The sequence below is a fragment of the Pezoporus flaviventris genome, unplaced genomic scaffold (assembly GCF_033815535.1).
Source record: "Pezoporus flaviventris isolate CSIRO_AGI_PZ_B2104156 unplaced genomic scaffold, CSIRO_AGI_Pfla_v1 ptg000001l, whole genome shotgun sequence".
Classification (NCBI taxonomy): domain Eukaryota; kingdom Metazoa; phylum Chordata; class Aves; order Psittaciformes; family Psittacidae; genus Pezoporus; species Pezoporus flaviventris.
The window spans coordinates 61,380,809-61,401,975 of record NW_026892549.1 but is presented as its reverse complement, the minus strand read 5'-3'; the positions used below and the strand labels follow the sequence as shown (position 1 = coordinate 61,401,975).

General features: G+C 41.1%; 1 protein-coding gene and 1 long non-coding RNA gene across 2 annotated transcripts in view; one reads left to right on the top strand and one right to left on the bottom strand.

Annotated features, from left to right (window-relative positions):
• LOC133273419 (uncharacterized) overlaps window positions 1-21,167 on the bottom strand; it is a 43,209-nt gene that overhangs the window by 10,620 nt on the left and 11,422 nt on the right. Inside the window, exons 2-4 of the long non-coding RNA XR_009744788.1 lie at window positions 18,031-18,210; window positions 5,021-5,192; window positions 4,823-4,935 (exon numbers count right to left, since the gene is read on the bottom strand). This is a non-coding gene — a long non-coding RNA (uncharacterized LOC133273419). The remainder of the gene's footprint in view (window positions 1-4,822; window positions 4,936-5,020; window positions 5,193-18,030; window positions 18,211-21,167) is intronic.
• The window catches only part of PLPPR4 (phospholipid phosphatase related 4), a 35,300-nt gene that overhangs the window by 9,022 nt on the left and 5,111 nt on the right, over window positions 1-21,167 (top strand). Inside the window, exons 2-6 of the mRNA XM_061461587.1 lie at window positions 5,808-5,993; window positions 10,495-10,624; window positions 12,301-12,496; window positions 17,656-17,713; window positions 19,340-19,513. Coding sequence (XP_061317571.1) covers window positions 5,808-5,993; window positions 10,495-10,624; window positions 12,301-12,496; window positions 17,656-17,713; window positions 19,340-19,513 — 744 coding nt within the window. The remainder of the gene's footprint in view (window positions 1-5,807; window positions 5,994-10,494; window positions 10,625-12,300; window positions 12,497-17,655; window positions 17,714-19,339; window positions 19,514-21,167) is intronic.

The window sequence follows — 21,167 nt, the reverse complement described above, 5'->3', positions numbered from 1 at the left end:
AGACAGGTCACAGAACTGCTACCTAAGAAGCAGGTTCAGACGTTTAAGTATGTGCAAAGCCCATGGATTTTAAGATGCTATTCTTGTGAAGATAAATAGGGGCCCTTTACTTAGTTAAATACTGGCAGATATAGGAGTTGGATAGATAACTACCAATGTACAGCTTTAGAGAAAGGGAATTTGCAGCAGCTACTGATTCCCAGAGAGTTCTGAATTATGTATGCATCCAATTGCATCTCCTTTCAAGGGAAGATAGGAACTGCAGAGTGTGTGTGCATTCTTGTTACCTTTCTTTGGTTTGAGCCTCGCTGTCTCCATGGTGTCATTTAGAACCCATCAATATCTGACTGCCATTGAGTTGGCTGTGACGCCTGCAGAGAGAAAGTGGTTTTAGTGAAGCTTTGATGATTTGGAAATTCTCCAAGGGGAGGGAGCACCCTGAATTAGAAATATAGGGCTCTGCAGAGACCCTGTGGAATAGAAAAGTTAAAGGTCCTACACATTAACTCAAGAGCAAGCAGTTCAATGTTTCCTTCAGAAGAACGGGTTTTGTGCTTGATGGAAGTCAGCGACCCAGATGCTCAGCTATCCAAAGGACAAACTTGTGCTCTTTATTCATCCACTCCGGTGAGATTTTCCTGCTAAGGCTTGGCCTTCCACACTGCCGCAGTTGCAAGAACCTCTGCTATCATGCCAGACCTCCATTCCTGCCTTAGAGGGTGCAATGTGGAGGACTTGCAGATGTAGAAGAGATGGGGCATATGCTGGTACTGGAGACCTCAAGGCTACAAACAACTCACTCAGTGGTCACATAAAGGAATACAGAACTGCAGCTGGCAAAACTGGGCTTAGGGGTAACGAAGAGCACAAAGAACATCATCCAACACGTGTCAACCATGCCACATAGAGTAAACTGGGATGTAACATGAAGGGAAAGACCAAAAGATAAAGAGCAAGGTGTTAAAAGCACATTAGCAAATGTAAAAATGAACCCAAGTGCTTCCTAGGGTGAGGAAGAATCACCATCATCATCATACTGCTCCTGACAAAGGATCTGAGTTGTGATACACTAGAGTCATAAATAGCTCATTTTATACAGAATAACTACTTGTTACTACTAGATCTAGATACAAAATCCATGCAGAGCTATACTATACACAGATAACGTGAAAGTAAAACAAATTTCGCATTGCCTGATTTCTAACGTGCCTGGGAAAACTGCTGTTACAATTAAAACAAATCAAAACAAAGCTCCAGGCAGGTCAAGACAAATACAGACAAAACATGTTTGAGAAGCCCCAGTCCTGAGTCTTTACAAACTCAGTACTGAGTTAGTAGCAATGACAATACTGTATTTAGTGGACTACAGCTCTACAGGCTCCTCTTTCCATACACTCAAAGCCATGGAAAACTAAACATAGGGAAGTTTAACAGAAGCGTTTCCATCTACCCAGGGGTGCTCCAGCAAGTTTGGTGGTTAAGGCATAGCAACTGGGTTTTGGGCAGGACCAGTGGGGCTCCCATGCACACGCTGTATCACATAACCAGTAACAAATTGCGCTGGCACTGTGGGTCCTGGATAATCTTAATCCTCACAAGTAAATCAGGAGCACCCTGAAACTGCACGAGGAGCAATCACTGCATGGCCCACAGGAGAGGGATGGGCAACCTGAAGAACTGGTACATCCCACTTCTGACCTCCTCTCACAGCCATCTCTTCTTTTTTACCAATCTCTTCTTGTTTAGGCTAGGGCAAGGGGTAATGTGCATCTCTGATTCTTTCAGTCCTCTGCAACATGTGATACATGTCTGGTAGCTGTTAGCCAGCAGGAAGATTTGTTACCAGTTCAGAGGAGTCCTATGGCTTAATAAAGGCCCTTAACTTCCAGCTTAAGAAAATAACAGGAGGACAAAGAAAAACTTTGTTCTTTTAAGTAAGTAAAACCCCAAATAAAACACTTTCAGCAGCCGTGCTGACTGTGGTACTAACTTTCAGACTCTAAACAAAACAGTTTGATCACTGTGGTCAAACCCTACATTTACAGGTCTAATCTACAAGCTAAACAGGGATCTTTCTCCATCAGACAAGGAAGAAAATATAAAGACTTATTAGTCAAGATACATGAACTGAGGTGGGGGGGGGGGGGGAAGTTATTATTCTAATTAGGAACAGGAAAATTCCTATTCCATTTTGTAATTAAAACAATACACATTCTACCATCTAATTACATTTGACATTTTCAAGGTGTTGGGAGCTGAAGTCTATAATTACAGAACTACTTCTGCCTCAAGCAGAATAAGCCATAAATATTCATGTATTAAATAGCCACTTAGACTGTTTAGAAGATTTTAGAAACGTTATTTCTTTAGAAGCCTCGACTTTTAGAGCAAGCATTTTATATCTGTAGTTTTAAAGAGATGGGAAGAAAAACATCCCATGGGATCTGACGTATAGTAAATTGACTAGAAACCTATTCATTAGTATTAGATACAGTTATGTTTCATAGTCCTTTGGAATAATTTCTTTTCTTTTAGCAGAATGGGTAATTACAGTCAGAAATAATATGGGAGTCCTGTAGGGAAGTCAGAAGACAGGAAAATGCAATTCTTATAATTCCTTGATTTTGTAATTAATGATTAGTGCAGTACTTTAAAAAGAAGTTATCCACATCTTTTATTTTAGTGTCTCACAATAAAATAGCACTTCATATTTTGCCTGTTTTTAATAGTTCAATATTGCCATTTAAAACAGTTGCCTGCTTAAGAATACCATAATCAAAGTAGAGGTGGACCTGTGAGCAATGCAGAGCCTGTTGTTTAAGGAGAGGCCTCCCTTTCTTGACATTGGAGAAACGGAAGGACATAGAATGAAGACGAAACTCGGGAGTGCAAGGTGCTCCATGAGCCTGCCTGCTCTGTGTTTCCATTCTAGAATGAACCATCTACACATCTAGATAAAAGGGCATGATTTCTGAGAAGAGCAATAGGCACTTTGCTTATTGTGTCCATTTAGCTCACTGGAATAGGTTTGTGTTCTAAGATGCTTTGTCCCATGGTACCTGCACCCTGGCTAAGTCATTAGGTATAACTTTCAACTACTTAATCAAAGAATCATTGAATCACAGAATGGTGTGGGTTCAAAAGGACCTTAAGATCATCCAGTTCCAACCCCTGCCACGGGCAGCGACACCTTCCACTAGCGGAGGTTGCTCTAAGCCCCATCCAGCCTGGCCAGGGATGGGGCATCCACAGCTTCTCTGGGCACCCTCAGCCCAGAGGCCAGTGCCTCAGCACCCTCGCAAGGAAGAGCCTCTGCCTTAGATCTAACCTGAACTTCCCCTGTTTCAGTTTGAACCCATCACCCCTTGTCCTGTTGCTGCAGTCCCTGATGCAGAGTCCCTCTCCAGCATCCTTGCAGCCCCCTTCAGACACTGGAAGCTGCTCTGAGGTCTCCACGCAGATTCTCTTCTCCAGGCTGAACAGCCCAAATGTTCTCAGCCTGTCTCCATACGGGAGCTGCTCCAGTCCCTCATCATCCTCGCGGCCTCCTCTGGAGTTGCTCAAGCAGCTCCTTGGCTGGCCCAGCATCCAAGGCCAGGTTGGATGGGTGCTTTCCAACCCAAACCATTCTATGATCCCTGCACATCTGTAAAATGAGTAGAAACAGTCTAGCCTGTGTTGACTAATTTTGCATGCTTGCCTTATAGTCACTCAGGGACTGCAATACACCAGGAAGTGAGGAACAGTGCTATTTAGTGCAACCAGCTAAAGAGGTGCAATTCTCCCTGTGATGGACAGGAAGCATGACTGAGTTTAGTTACACAGTATATAATTATTCCATGCATATGATATGTCAGATTACATCCCAGTTATATATTCATACTATATGTATTACATATTGTGTATGTTATGTGCTATGCACAGTCTGTGTCTGTAATACTGTATATGAGTGCAGATATCCATTTATACATATACAAGTACACAAACACAGCTTACTGAAGCAAACTTACCAGATGCCTGGTGTTATTTTTGTAATGCTCCTAGCACTTAGGGATGCCAATGCACCTTCCCTCCCATTCTACACCATCACAGCCTCTACACTATGTGACACGACAGTGCAATCAACATGCACATCGACAACCAGACAGGCAAAATTCTTCCATTCTCCACTTTATTCTTCCTTAGAATTAAGACACAACTCACCCTCTTCCAATTTGTCCTTCAGGACATCAGAGGTAAGATGTTCTTTTCGAACAAAAACTAAGTTATAGTAAAAGATGTTTCAGTGACATTTTGCTAGAACCCTCCTTTTATCACCCAGAATTACATCTTTATGCACAAAAAAAAGTCTGAATTTTAAAAGCCCAAGGTTTGAAAAACTGAAAAAGACCAGTTACTGCAAGAAACCATTGTGCCTCTGCCATATACAGCAGTTTTTGTCCATCATTTACCCAATATAGATATTTTATCCAGTTTACCTCTGCTTTTTTATTCCACTGTAGAATGAAATGAATGACACTGATTTTAATCAATCAATTACTTTTGTAAATGAGTACTAAACATTGCAAGAATACTAGAATCTAAATATGCCTGAAATGATGTTAGGACAATCCCTATTTCTCATAATGTGAGGTGCTGGATGTAAGAGTTTTCTTCTCAAGAGCCTTATCAGATTTTTGTGATTTTACCTAAATGAGTCTATTTAGTAGTTGCAAGCTTTTGCTTTTCAGCTGCAGCTAACAGCGAGGAGAAGTTAATGTCATAGCCAACTCAGAAAGAATAGGAAGCAGATAGGCAGTCACATTATATTATCCATAGGTACCTTCATTGCAGTAGAGTCACAGGGAAGGAACCATTGCATCTCAATGGAGGAGCAGGCAGTTGTTCTAGTGGTATTCAGTGAGGACTCTAGGAAATAACAAACAAAACCAGTTTCTGAGCACTTACAAGAAGGATACACAGAACAATCACACGCTGCTGGTCACCTCTGAGTGCCCCCATGCTCTGCTCACTTAGAAACCAATGGCTTCAAAATGCCTTTTTGCTACTTCTTCTCTCAAACAATGCCTTCCACAGAGGCCTCGTGGTTCAATCTGTGCTTTCAGGAGCTGGTGGAATTCATCCCCAGAGGGGCCAGCTTCCCTCTTCATAAATTACTGCCAGTAATTGCGAGGAGTAAAATCACTAAAGAGCTGGAGGATAAAAGACTTGTGAACCAGAGTCATTATGGTTCTAAACAGACCACATCTTGCCAAAGTTAATTGCTTTTTTGATAGAATTACACAATGAATGTGCAAAGGCAAAACACTGTATTAGCACGTATTTAGATTCCAGGGAAGCACTGGATACAGTATTTCATTACTTTGAAATGTAACGCAAACTGGCTTTGATATAAGCACTGTCATATGCATGACAGAGTTGCTAAAGCACCAAAAAGGGTGCTGATAACAGCAGCACACTGAAGCCTCACATGGGACACAGCATCCCTTTTGAAGAAAAAAACCCAATTAAATAAAATGGAAGTTTGTCTATTAATGTTTCATAGATGAAAAGTCCAAATTACGTGAGCTGAAGGTTGGACTGGGTGTTTTGAGTAGCCTGGTAGACAACAGGGTTATTTGCCCTCAGCTGAACAGTATCGTATCTCTAGAGAATTCATTACTTAAAGATGGCAAAATGCATATGACAGGGAGCAGTGAGATGTAAATAGCAAACATCACAGGGACTTATTAACAGGCTATGTTGTCTTTGCAAAAGCATTGCTGTTCCATTTGCAAACAGTAATTTGTTGCTTTCTTCTCTTGCAGTTACCCATATTGGCATCCTCTGTTGTTAGCCTCTACTTCCTTGAACTTACTGATGTCTTCAAGCCAGTTCACGCTGGATTTAATTGCTATGACAAGAGTCTGAGTATGCCATACATTGAACCTACACAAGAGTCTGTTCCCTTCCTGATGTTGCTTAGTCTGGTTTTTGCTGGACCATCAATTACAGTAAGTTTAAGGTGCCACTGTCACTTACGAAAGATTTTGAACAGAGTTTCAGGTGGCATAAAGAAAATCACAGAATCATAGAATATATAAACAAAATATAAATAAATTATATAAATATATAATCTACATATAAAAAATACAAAATAGCTCCTTTGGTTTCAGTTAGGGTGCAGAGTGTCATCCAGGCCAATTACCTTAGGATTTTCAAATCATCTTTTATTCGTCTATAACAGAACCAGACTTTTTCCTTAAAAGAGTCCCTGTAGCTCTTTCAGTTGGACTTGGTGATGTTAAGGGTCTTTTCCAACCACGCTGATCCTATGATTCTGTGATCCTGACAGTGGACATTAATGTTAAGAAACAGCATTCACAGTTGGGTGAGAATAGCTTGAATCATTCTGTTATGCTATGCAAATACGTGAACTATTACAGGCAGGGCATCTCCATGCTCTGAGATACACCAACAATTCAAGCTTGTGTTGGAAAAGGAAGCCTCCCATTTACAGCCACCTGTGCAAGAACTAGCTTTCTTCAGTGAGAAGGTATAGCAATCATGTCAGTGAAATCAGTGAAATCTCCAAAATAGCACTGGGGCTCCTCTAAATTCTGAGGTAGTCATTAAAAGCAGGCAAAAGGAAGCTGGTTAAATCACTCACGCAAAGGGAGAAGATGATTTCAGCAGAACACTAATGTCCTGTCACAGTATGAGCAGTCTGGTCACTGTTTTACAGAAAAACACATACATAAATTGTCTGATAGAGGTGAATACTGTCTTTGCTGGAATTGCTGCATCAAATGAAATCTGAAGGCTTTACCTCTCTCTCTCTATATATATATATACAGGAGGGAATTCATTGTGTGTGATTTTAGGCAGCTCAGATAGGAGCCTTATGCTTACAGCACTCCAGTTTGGTAAATGGAGAGAGAAATTCACCTGGAGTGGGTGATTCCAGGCACCTTAGAAGCTGAATCAACCTTCTGAAAGGGTCTCTTCTCTCCCTGGACAACAGTGACTGTGCGTCTTGGGTAGACACTTCTCTAAGGCCAGCTGCAGATGCATCTCTGCTGCCAGCTCCTCTGAATTCCCTTAAATCCAACCAGTTCCTTTGTTTTCTAATACCAGCCAACTTGCAACTATAAAACCCATAAAATGCGAATGCCCATATAAAAACCACCGTGTGCCATTCCCTCCCTACCTTCCAGGATGATTTTAGTTTATTTGTCCTTCTGTTCTAACCAAGCTCTTCTTGCTCTGTTTGACTTCTGGTTGCTGTAAAACAATTTTTGAGGGATTTTGCACAGCCATCAGACTAAAAGTTGTACCCGTTTGGGAACTGGGAGCTAAGACTCTCAGTGGTCCTGGTGCAGATACTTGCAGCAAACATCAGATACTCTGATAAATCCAGAACTTGTTGGTACTGCAGTCTGGCTGGTTTTCTTCAGTCTAGGTAGTGTGTCTGATAACACCAACGTGGACTTTCCCAAAACAACCATAAAAGTAATCTACATGGGCTCACTGACCACAATAGAGAGGTAAAAGCTGATTTTTACTTCAGAGAGTTTTATTTCAAGCCTAGGTAATATCAGAAACCTTCAACTGAGATGAAAGATGATCAGTTCATTACAGAGCATTCATTAAGGGCTTTGATTACAGATGAATTATTTGAGTGTTGCATGAAATTATGCAATAGGAAATGTTGCTCTTGCTTCAGTCACCCTCCTAGCAGCAGTACAGACAACTAAGCCCAACCATGCCCACACTGGAGCACACCTACCAAACCTAAGATCAGTAAAGAAAGTAAATCCTGAAGCTTCAAATTATGACTACTTAAAAGCTGCAAGCCTTAGGAAGGTCTAGATCATTTTTATTAGTGTAAGCATAAAGGTAATGCTTGTATTAGATGGAGAATGGTCTCTGGTAGTGCAGAACACACAACTTCCTTTTATTAAAGACACTGAAGATGGTGTAGAGCATCAGCTATTTATCTGAAATAAGAAATTACATGAGGGGTTGTCCAATTATTCCCTTTTTCTTTGGAAAAAATAGGCCAATGAAGCTCAATGTAAAAAGATCACAACTGTGCCACTGTCATCTTGCAGAGTTTAGCATTTTATGATTTAATTTGCATTAAAATGTCAATGAATTACTTTATAAAATCTGTAAAAATCTAGAAAAGAAAGCATGAGCTGTATGAGGAATTGAGGATCTCCGGTAACATCTCTTATGGAGCCAGGCTGAGAGAGCTGGGCTGGGTCAGCCTGGAGGAGAGAAGGCTCCTTAAGGAGAGACCTTAGAGCAGCTCCAGTGCCTAAAGGGGCTACAGGAAACCTGGAGAGGGGCTTTGGACAAGGGCCTGTAGGGACAGGCCAAGGGGAATGGCTTTAACCTGCCAGAACAGGGGAGACTGAGATGAGCTCTTAGGCAGAAGGTCTTCCATGTGAGGGAAAGAACACAAGCAAATTCCAGTCTCAATCCCTCCTTAAAGCCTTATATAAATACTAGCATAGGACTTAACTGCTTTTCTGTATTATTATTGTTTCTATACTCAGTTTTATCCAATACTGGAGTACATCTTAAATCTATTCACTTTATAGTAAACTTTCTTCACCACAGACCTAGTATGTTGTAATTTCTTTTCCCAAGCCATTAATACAGAGGGTCTGTATTTGGGTTTGGGGCTTTATGGCTTGTGGGTTTTCCCTTTCCTTTTTTTTTGCTCATTGTTAGTGAGCTACAAGTGCTTTTAACCAGATCTGTTATGAAGCCCTGAAGTGCTACAGAAAATTATTACTACCTGTAATATTTTCACATGTCTTACAGCATGTGGCATATATGAATTTTTCTCTATGCATTCATAAACCACAGGAGACTTCAGTGCAGAACAACTGGATTTGTGTGACATTATCAACATGGATATTTTATACCTTTAATAGACACATATGTGAATTGCACTGTGACTTCTGCTGGTTTCTAAGAGCTCTGAATTTGATCCTCTGCCATAGTTTCTCTCTAGTTATTCACTGCAAAATGTTAGGACCAGTTATTTAACCGTATCAGTGTAGGTTCAAACCCTTACCAGCCACTGACTGAAAACCTACTTAAAGGTAACAATGTGCTTTCTAACAGAGATCACCAAGAAATTAGATCACATTGATTTGGGAAATCAGTTTGCAAGGAGAGATATTCACTGCTGGCAGTTTCAGTCCTGCTGCTTCTTCTGCTGTGGGAGTTGGTTTCCTTGGAAATACTAGCCTCCAAATTTTCCTTGACATAGGCCTCGCTGTTTCCCAATTTTCTCCTCTATCACACCAACTAATCCATCTCTCTGGTGTTTTAACCTGTGCCAGACCATCCCTAGAGCTTGGATAAAAACTACTAGAGTTCCTCTGGTTTAAGGTCGAAATACTACTGATTTCTCTGGGAAGTTTCAGCTGTAAAGTGATCAAATGGAGACAGATAATAGTGACCATGGTTCTCATCTAATTAAAATGCCTTAGATAACCCTTACCAATGACTTTTCCATGTAATGAGACAACCTTCTCTACTGCCATTTTTCTGGCAAAGAAGTAACATTTCAATTTAGCAAAGCTTTAGCTAAGAAAGAGTTAGACTAAGCTTGGCCATTGTATCTCCCATCTCCTAGGGTGAGGGGTCTTAGCATGCACAAACGTTCAGCATCATTCAGATGCTTTACATTGCATTGTAAGCTTTGTGCATTGCAAGTACCAGTTTCTAGTGCATCTGTGGCTGGCCAAAGTGAATCTCTCAGTGATGAGGACTGCCTCATTAATTTTAGTGTACCAACCCAATCCTTATTCTGAACTCTGCACAAGGCCTGTCCAGATCTCCAAGTTGCTGCACTACGGGAAGCCCATCAAACCTAAGACTGAACATGTATAAATGGCCCTGGATTTTCCAGCAAGTAACACCATTTGTCATTTATATTCTTCTCTTTATAAACCTTTTTCTAGGGCTTCAGCCATAATCTGTTTTGCTTGATGTGTTCAGAGGGACCATAAAGACAGAACTTTTTCTGCTGCTGTGGATCTGGTTAAAAACCAAGCCAAATTAAACACAGAAGAGCAAACTGCCACATAATTAGAAGCTGCTAGGGATTGCTAGGCTCAAGGCCAAGCCTGAGTGCTAAAACCACCTCAGGAGCACTGGGTTATTGCAGTGGCTCTGGATTATTTTAGAGGCAAGATTCATTTTATAGAATCATCACATTTAGGCTGTGGCTCTGACCCCTGATCCCACTGAGCACTGTATACTGTGTGCCACTTGCATTTCATTTCACTGCCACTTCCTTGCCTGCCCTCATACAGGCTAAGTTGCATGATTACTGAACACTTATATATTGATACAAACCTTTCAAAGCAGAATACGTGCCCATGACCAGTGTCAACTGGTTGTGGGATAGTTACATTTCAGCCTTTAAATTCAATCAGTGTCTTCTGAGTAACTGCTGCATTTAATTTAATGGCTCCTTTGTTATTGCAGATAATGATAGGAGAAGGAATACTCTACTGTTGCCTGTCCAAAAGAAGAAATGGGATTGGAACGGAGGCCAATATTAATGCAGGAGGATGCAACTTCAATTCTTTTCTCAGAAGAGCTGTCAGATTTGTTGGTGGGTTTCAAATGTTAGTCACAAAGAAGAGCGTTCCATGCACATTCAGTTATCACCATGCAGGTTTCCTTCTCTGAAGCAGCCTTTCAGAACAGCGCAGGGCTGTCACTGGCATAGATCTTCCTCTGCCACAACATGCGAGAAGAAGCTGTCAAATGCAGTAACAGAGCAGCCTCATCCATCCTCAGGAATGCAGCATCTACACTCTCTGTTTTCCCTTTCCTCTCCTGTCAGTGTTTCTAAAAGAATAATTTGGTTTTCCTGGTCTGCCCACATTGAGCTGGCTCCCATTTAATGGTTTCAGTGTATAGTTTCCCCTGCCTGTCTTCAGTGCATCGTAAAGATTCAACCCACCTGACACAGTATTCAGACAGTAAAAAAATGTGTTAGAAGCTCTCAGTAGAATTGACATTCTTATGCTGGGATGTGTTTATCTACTTCTTGAAAAAAGGTTAGGATCTGGTAACCTAATGCTAGAGAGGAACATGTTGAATCGGTCTGGTTTACTGTAATTGTCAGTTATGAAAACTGGACTTTGTTTCCCTTCTTACAGCTAATTTCCTCTACCAATGAGTAGCTGAAGGAAAGATTTTCTGTTCCAGGAATCTTGCACTAGAGAGGGCAGCCTGGGCAAAGACAGTGTGCAGGACAGCAGGCTGAAAACCCTCTAGGAGGACTACACACTAAGTACTTGTTGTCTGGCAAGCAGGGAGGTAACAGGAGAGCTTCTACTATGACCAGTAAAGCATCCTCTTAAGATTAGCAGCGAGGAAGTGAGCAGAGGGGTGGTACATCACAACATCAGCAAGGACAACTGTAAAGATACCTCATGCTCTCTGCTTCTCCTCCTGTATGGCATCCAATTCCATCACCAAAAAAGACAAACTCAAAGATGCATGAATTTCATTCTTGATTCATACCTGGAATTTGCAGTTTCTTTCAGATTCAAATGACTTTCGCATTCTTCCATTTTAAGATGAAAAACAGATTTATATGGACAGCAGTAGGGAATTCGTGTTAATCTTTAGGGGAAAAGCAGTTGAAAATGCTCAGTAAAATAACTTCATTTACAAACTCTGAATTTGGAATTATTAACCAGACAGAAATACTGATCAGTTACCAGAACAACTTCAGTATTTGGACTCGTGGCAACAACTTGTTACTCAAGAAACATCAGAGGCATGAAGGTGGTCAAAATTATTGCCAGCTGAGGAGTACCTGCTGGTAAAGACAGAACAGGTCCCTCAAAGCAGTGATCTAATGGTCAGGTCTCCGTGCTATTGAAAGCCTGTATCCCAGTGGGCCAAGGTCAGGATGAGCATATATACCCTCCTCAAACAGTTGGCTGTCCTGTAGGCAGTTCAGAAGGCTGCTCTCTAAGCCAAAGCAGCTCCAGTGTAGTTCACTTTCATGGAAAGATGTTGGAGGACACCGAGCCATCAAAATGTTAGGTATTAACAGGAAGAAAACAAGCATAAATAATCTTCTTTTTTAACACTAAAGAATTCAACTTTGCAATAAGCTCTCTTAAAACAGCCCATCGTCATCTTCAGCTCAGTTCTCTCAAGTCCGACTGCACAAGCCACTAGAATTCCATTGAATGTATTTTGTCAGAATGCATTAATCTAATTTCTGCATATAATGAAGTTAAGAAACTCTACTGATTTCTTTCCTAGGTGTTCATGTGTTTGGTCTTTGTTCTACTGCTCTCGTTACTGACATTATACAGCTATCGACAGGATATCAGGCACCATATTTCCTGACTGTTTGCAAGCCTAACTATACATCCTTAAATGTATCCTGCTCAGAGAATTCCTACGTTGTGGAAGATATTTGCTCAGGAGCTGATCTCAGTATTATCAATGCTGGAAGGTTGGTTCTCTCTTTCCTTGTGTACATTTTTAAGTTTTCATTTTATTTGTTATTTTCTGCCCCAGTTTCAAGATTTAGTTTGTTTCTGGCTAAAATTGCAATGATTTCTTTCAGTTTTTTTCTAACAAAGGTGAGAACAGAAGTGTCTGTTTAGCAATGTGCCATTTTCTCTATAAAAATATGCCAACAGTGGGCTTTGGAAGACTCTGGCAGATTCCAAAGCACAGGCATTAGTAACTGTTTATTTTCCCTCCTTCAAAGGAGACAATTTCCCATACAATTATTAATATCTATAGCTTCTGTGGCTTCTCCCAGTGGGATGTGGGTAAGTTTCCCATAACAGGCAGTGGCAGAAGTCACCCAGTACTTTATCAGAGACCTCTGTCTGACATACATTACTGTGCTGGCTTTTTGGTCTTAGTTTGTGAGGCTTTGTTTTGAGATGTGTTGGAGGAGTTTATTTGTTTTCTGTATCTTTACTTGATTAAGTTTTTTATATTGACAGCATTGAAAAAATTCCTTTATTAGGCCCCAACAGCACAAATCTGTGTGCTTCCAAACTTTTCTTTCATGGTATTTTAACTGGTGGTGTAACCTTGATCATTTCGTCTTTGGCCTCCTTAGATACCAGCAGAGAAATTAGTATTCTTTATAACAGCAGGTTTTGGCCACGCCTTTCAGTCAAGTTGAGCTATAAACCAGACTATATATCTTATTTTAAACAAGCTTGATGTGATAAAATAGTGATAATTCAACTACTGATGGGACAGGTCATAAATTTAAACAGGAATCTGAAGGTGTAGGTCAGTAAGTTGCACTGTTCCAAAGCATCTGCTACTTGTTAGTTCAAGGGCTTTATTAGCATGAACTGTCCTAAATGTAAGCACTACAGTACTGGGAAATCATGAAACTTCACTGAATGCAATAGCTCTCTTTTCCGCAACAAGTTAACCTTTATTGCCTGTTAGTCATGGAATGTTTGAATGCTTTTGCAGTTCTTCAAAATCTTGGTGCTTTTTAAAACCTCCTATTCTCAAAACAAGTTACAGTATAATTATAGAGTGTTTGAAATGATGACAACTTCTGTCTCTGACTTAGCTACATTGCTGCTCTGTGTACCTGATTCATAGACACGAAGTTGTGTTACTGGCACACCTACTTCACTAAAGCTTTTCACTCCTTTCTTGTTCCGTAGGCAGCCCCAAATGCTTCTCTTTTAACTTTATGTCTCACTGCATTACCTTTTTGTCACATGGATATTGGTTAAATGATCTGTCCATGTATAAAGCCAACTCTTGCCCTGTTTGTCTTTTTTTCCTCTTATTTCACTGGTCGACACACTTGAGAATCATGAAATCATTCACTTTGTATCTTCCAGCCATGCTTGTCATCTGTCTCCTTTCACTGGGACAAGCCAGTTTCACTGATGTTTAAAGACCCTTAATTATTTGACGCATTTGGTTTTAAATATATCTAGTGGGATAAGAATAATTAGCACTGATTAATTTGCCATATCTTTTCATTGGATGTATGTGGGCATGATCCAGAGCTGGAATAAAGGGTTGTATTGGCCCTAATAATTGGGTGACAGTAATTTTGGTGAAAGGCATAACCAGAATTGCTTTATCAGCCTTCACCTCACTGTCTGTTTTCCCATGACCAATTGCTGTTACTGGGATGCTGCCATTGAAGCCCAATGCTCACAAGCAGTATCTTGCACCTATGTGGTATCCCAGGGAAATCAGTGGAGCTTTACATGTGAGCAGGCAGAAAAACTTCAATGATTTCATCTCCTTCATTTCATCACCTCTGATGAAAGAGCTACTGCTCTGAACTGACTGCCTGTAGCCATGATAAAAATGCTGATCAATCCTAAGTTTAAATATCATCACTTCCAAAACCCAGCAAAATCAGTTGTAAAATATTAAGACTCAACAACCTTTTTTTTGGTGTGTTTCTATTTCTATAAGAAGATGACTATGTATTGGTATCCCAAATTTATTCCTATCATAGAGGATACATTTGGTGATCCATAATACTCTGCCATCACCCTCAGCTTCTCCTTACTTCAATTTTATTGTATTTTGCCTTATTAAATTGTTGCTTCCTTATGTCTGTCTCAACTCTACCAAAGCGCTCAGCACTTGCTACTGATTCAATACTTCCTTCAGTCATCTACTATAGGAGTTATGGTATAACTTGTCCAGCCCAGGAGGTTAATTTACTTCAGTGATTTCAGCCTGTAAGGGGCTGAGGTTGCTAATGGCCTTCATTCTTCAGTTGTACTCCCCAGAAACTTGTCTCCAGAAATTTCCACCCAATGGAAATTACAGAGAAGAACATAATTATCCAGCTGATTATATAAAATCATTTTCTGCAACATCCCAAATATCCAGGAGCCTTCTTTGTCCATCTTTTCCTTCTTTACCTTCAGAAAGCCTTTTCAGTCATTTCTGTTCAGATTTCCAGCAACTTCTCCTGATGATTCCCTATCATTTTGGATGTTCTCACTCAGTATGACTCTCAGCATGACTCTTTCTCATTGTTGTTCCCCCTCTACACATCCTCCTGCATGAGCATTTAGTGATACACTGTCACCCAAGTCCAGGATATGTTTTCTTTGAGACCTTTGTTCACCTTTTCAATACAGAGCTGTGCAAAAATGCTACATATTTTTGGCTTGAACTATTTTCATTTTAATGAAAAGATAACAAATAGGGGAACAAAAGCAGTGGCACCATTACACAGAGCACATCTAGGCTGCAACATACTGTGCTTGCCCTGAAAGCATGCTAATAGAAAAGAGAATAGAAATTGACTGTAGCATAGTGACACTCTTTATACTCTAAAAATGCCTTTAAGTGAAGGGTAAGTTCTGACTGGTACTAAAGAATCAAATCTACACATTAGCTCCACAGAGACTGCAAGTAGATCCATGCTTCCACTAAAACCTGGCCAGGGTAAAGAAGGTGATTACCCATTACAAACATTCCCATTTTGTTCATGTCTTTATCCTCCTGTCCTCCAGCCTGAACTTGTTACCCAGGGATACTATTGGTGAAAGGCTTGTTCAGGGGGAGGAGAAAGAAAAAAAAGGGGAAAAGAAACAGGGGGGAAGAAGGAAAGAAAAATAATTTAGGTGCAAATGTCTTTAGAAACAGAAAAGGGATCGTGCTGATTTCATCTTGGCCAGAGCCATGAACCTGCTGCAGCCACGGGCTTCAATTCAGATCACAGATTCACATTCAACTACATGCACACATTGAATTGCCAATGAATTATTTCAAACAGATAAAGTCAAATGCACAGGAAACAAATTCAGAAAGCAGACTGCTGCTTGGCAATGTCTCTGTCTAAAGGTAAAGGGCTGTATTCCAGCCATTGCTATTTTATCCTGGCTCACTCAGGGGCTGCCAGGACCATGGCTGGACATGGAGCCCCGTTGGGATTGAAAGCCCAGTGAGTGTTTAAGGATTATCCCAAGCTGAGCTTTCTCAGGTGAAAGTGGCTGCAAGATAGACACACCCTTCTTCACCAAAACAGCCAGCACATGATGTGTCCATGCCCTTTGAAGGACAGAAATGCACAGGTATAAACTGTTGTACATTTTCATGGCATCTTACTCCCTTCTAGAGCTCAGAGGTCATAAAAGAGTTTTTGGGATTCTGCAAGCTGTGTACTAGGTAGAATAGGTGTTACTGAATCCACCCCCAGCCAAGCTTTTCCCTTTGCTGTGTAAAGCGAACAATACTCCTTAATGTTCCCACCACTGATGGAATGGGTATATAAGAAGCATGTTGAAATGATAGAGAACCTCACAGGATGGTTCTGTGTAGCTGCTACTTGAGCAAAATCTCCTTTTCTTGGACAGAGAAGTAGAAGCTAAGCTGTCACTTCTAATTTCCATACCTGTTGTTTCTGACTTGAGACCCAGGCCGCATCATTCAAGTCCCCAGGCTTTCCATGGGAGCCCTGAGCCTACTGCCTTACACAGTGTGGACATATTTTCATTTACCAACTTGGTCTGGGCTTCAAGAAGGAATCTGGTAACTCCTAAAATGCCCTCTCCATGTTCCTGTAGCCCATTCCCTCCATTCATGTTAGAATTTTTAAAAATTAACAAAACTAAATCAGAAGACGCAGCAAATAGAGATGTTGTTTGCCTCTCCCTGAGCAGAATGTCCCACTGTTGCTAGAGCAACAAAGCAAGAGCACAAAGATGATGAATTCTGTTGCTGAAGTTAGGGCCTGACTATTGAAGCGTATGAGTCCTTACTTTGAAAAGAGTCCAAGTGAAGTCACTGAGAAAATAATCATTAGATCAACATCAGAAGGACATGGAGCTGTTGGAACAAGTCCAGAGGAGGCCACGAGGATGATCAGGGACTGGAGCACCTCCTGTATGGAGACAGGCTGAGAACATTGGGGCTGTTCAGCCTGGAGAAGAGAAGCTGCGTGGAGACCTCAGAGCAGCTTCCAGTGTCTGAAGGGGGCTACAAGGATGCTGGAGAGGGACTCTTCATCAGGGACTGTAGTGACAGGCAAGGGGTGATGGGTTCAAAGTGAAACAGGGGAAGTTCAGGTTAGATCTAAGGCAGAAGCTCTTCCCTGTGAGGGTGCTGAGGCGCTGGCACAGGGTGCCCAGAGAAGCTGTGGCTGCCCCATCCCTGGCAGTGTTCAAGGCCAGGAGGCTTGGAGCAACCTGCTCTAGTGGAATGTGTCCTTGCCCATGGCAGGTGGTTGGGACTGGATGAGCTTTAAGGTCCTTTCCTACCCAAACCATTCTATGAATATACGATCAATGCTCATGCATTTATGCTCACTGAAAAGTTATTATGGGAATATATGTAGAGAAAGAAATGTATAAATATTTGTGTCAATCAAGCATTCAGTCTTTAGCTCATTCCCACTGTTCTTTCAATATATATTTCTTAGTATGTAAAAATAATTTCATGCTAAATGTTTACTTCAAAACAAAGGCATTTCATTAACATTGGTACTTTCTACAGATTACAGAAGTTAGAAATTAAATGTTCCTGATATGTTGCTTAGGAAGTGTAAACTGAAAATGACTGTACCACCCAGTGTTTTTTTTCACATGAACACTAGCACAGTGTATTTGAACTGAGAAGCATAATTTGAGTGTCCTTCCTTGGCAGAAAGTCATTCCCTTCTCAACATGCCACCCTGGCAGCCTTTGCAGCAGTGTACATTTCGGTGAGTAACCAACTCCGTTCATTTTCATCTATACAAGACAAAAGCCAGAAAGTCATTTGCTTGTAAAGTGATGTGTTTCCTTGATATCCTGCATGGATGTAAGTTTTTATCCTCCCAGTCTGAAAGCAAAATGGAACTGCTAACAGTTAACCTAAATCCAGCTCTATTAAGAATACAGAAAAGATTCAATTGCTTCACAGCCTTTGCTAAGAAGCAACAAACAGTTTAACGTTAAAGTATAGCTGATTATTCAACTCATATTATTCACATGTAAAATGCAGTGTTTATCCATCGTATGGGGTGATATTTTAACTTACCATTCAAATTAACCATGATGTGTTCTGCTTTTTCTCTGTTGCTGTCTTCACTTGACTGGCTGCTTTTCAGCTTGAGGCATTAAGGAACAGCCACTGATGTGATGTAGTTTCATTTGACCTCCATAGATTTGCAGCATGGATGAACTAGCACAATCGCTCCCAGAGGCCTCCAAGGTGCTACTGCAAAGCAAGTGAATAAACCCCATCAGTAACTAGCAGGGAATCGTAGGACATGCTGCAGCAATCACTGCTGATTTTCCACATCTGACCAGTGACATTTTTACAGTATGGGCTAGAATGCGTGTATGAGCAACCACAAGTTATTCCATCACTCCTCCTGTAAAAACCAGAGGAAAACAACAGTAACAACCAGTTACTCAACCTGGATAATGGAATTGTGCATGAACTGGGAGTTTGCCAGTATTTTTTTCTGCCTATGGAAAGGCCAAAACTTGGAACACTGATGAACCACCTCCACTTAATTTCTGTGACCTCCCTGACATCATGGCCCCCAGTTGAGCAATAGCTCTCTAAAGCATCTGGTCGTAGCTGCTGTTAGAACAGGTTATTGCTTTCATCTGGTGTAACATCTGGCTTCTGCAGTTCAGAAGCAGTGGCTCCTTAGTCACATTTACAGTACATTTAGGCTCTGACTGTGAACAGGATTTAGGCATAAAATCTTTATCCTAATTAATGAAGACAGGCTGAGAAAACTGGGGCTGTTGAGCCTGGAGAAGAGAAGCTGCGTGGAGACCTCAGAGCAGCTTCCAGTGTCTGAAGGGGGCTACAAGGATGCTGGAGAGGGACTCTGCATCAGGGACTGTAGTGATAGGACAAGGGGTGATGGGTTCAAACCGAAACAGGGGAAGTTCAGGTTAGATCTAAGGCAGAAGCTCTTCCCTGCTGGCACAGGGTGCCCAGAGAAGCTGTGGCTGCCCCATCCCTGGCAGTGTTCAAGGCCAGGTTGGACACAGGGGCTTGGAGCAATCTGCTCTAGTGTGAGGTGTCCCTGCATGTGGCAGGGGGTTGGAACTGGATGAGCTTTATGGTCCCTTCCAACCCAAGCCAGGCTGGGATTCTGTGATGTCAATAGACAACATTGTGTATGCTTTTGGAAATCCATTCCTTGGGATTTCAGATCTCCCTCTGGTAAGTAAGCAAATTTAAACAGGGCTGTAAAATAAAATTAGGCTGATTATTTTCAATATTACTGTGTTATCTACATGTGAAAGAAACACTGAATGTGAGAAATTAATATCCTCCTGGGTAAATCTCTTCAACTGCTTCTTCATTTCTTTCTTTTTTCAAGATGTACTTCAATTCTACGTTAACAGACTCCTCAAAGCTTCTGAAACCACTCTTGGTCTTCGCTTTTATCATCTGTGGAATTATATGTGGTCTGACTCGTATCACCCAGTATAAGAACCATCCAGTTGACGTTTACTGTGGCTTTCTCATAGGAGGAGGAATTGCTCTCTATTTGGTAAATATCATATTCATGTAGTCAAATTTTAGGAAATAAAACTGTAATAAGAGTACTGGTAGTTTTTATGAAAACCTTTCATTGTGATCACATGCCATAATTAAAAATGTAGTCAAAATGTGTTGAAGATGATGATGTTGGGGTAATCACTTTAAAACTTCACAGGGAAAAGCAAATATGTATTCAAATCGACTGCACAAACTAGTATATAATTATACGGTATCATACACAGAAACAGCTCTAACATTATGTGCTTCATTAAAAACTTAAAGATACTCATTCTACTCCACACTTACAAGCATAACGCAAGAGAAACATTGGGTTAATTGGTATTTGTTGCCAGCCTGAGTTTATATTGCCAGGTTGGACAGAGCCTTGGGTGACATAGTTTAGTGTGAGGTGTCCCTGCCCATGGCAGGGGGGTTGGAACTGGATGATCTTCAGGTCCTTTCCAACCCTAACTGTTCTATGATTCTATAACTCTATGTTAGCTTTATGATCTCAAAAAAACCCAGAGCAACTAGCTGAGTAAATTGCTGAACCTGCAAGAAATCAAAGGCCATGCTACACCCTTGGGAGTCTTTGGAGCTTTTGGGAAAATAGAATGCCAAAGCCAGGTTATTCGTACGCCTTTCCTCCGTATTGGGCTAAAACAGATGGAGCACCTTGGAAGGGTCCTGTAAAGGAGTTTTTAGGATAGGCCTGATTGTATCTATTAGTAGGAAGCTCATGAAGCCTTTGCTCTTGGCTGCTGCCATCAGTATGTCACCACCACACCTGCTGCTGCTGTAGCTGTTGAGCACTGTGTGAGCCCAGATACCTGTGAGCATTCAGGAGCTTTTCCTGACAGCAGCTCTGCTCCGGTGTTGGCAGATGAACAACAGAGTCTTGCCAGCCAGTGTGATGGTTTTGATACCCAAGAAGTCAATGATGAATTTCAGTATAGCTCTAAAACAACTTCATATCCTATCCACCTTTTTTCCTGCGATGAGGTGATCTGAGGTACATGTAGGTGGTCCTCAAAGGTGAATGAAGGAAAAACGGCTTTCACACTGGTAGAAGAAAGAGCAAGCAGAGTAGATAAGAAACCCCATGAGCTACTAAAGCCAGTTTCCATGATGCACTGGGAGCAGAAGGGCACTCTCTTGAGAATATTATTTCAAGTGATTAAGCTGTTGTAGGCTCTCATAAATGGAGCTGTTGTTCCCCTGTTTGAAATGCACAAACAAGTATGCTCTTTGTTTGGTCTTCTCCATATACTGTTGCATCAGAGAGGGCATTGTCCTGGCTACCCAGTAGTCAGTAAACCTGCCCTAAGAACTGTACATCAGTAAAAGGAAGGGGAGGAGAAATGATGTGAAACTACAAATATCTCTGAAAGGAGTGTGAAGAACAAAGAACCTAAATGATTGAGTCAGGCATTTGACCCTTTCATGGAATATCCTCCCTCAGTGGAGTCTCTTTAAGAAGGCAACATTTTACAGTGAGTCTGCTGAATAAGAAAACAGTGTATTACTAAATCTTGTTACAGCTCTGCGCAGCTTGGAAAGCAATTCATTTAAAGTTGATAAATCATTCCACCATGTAGATACTGCATTACACGGTTATTATGCAGCAGAAAGGGCAGAATCACAGAGCAGAGAACAACTCATGC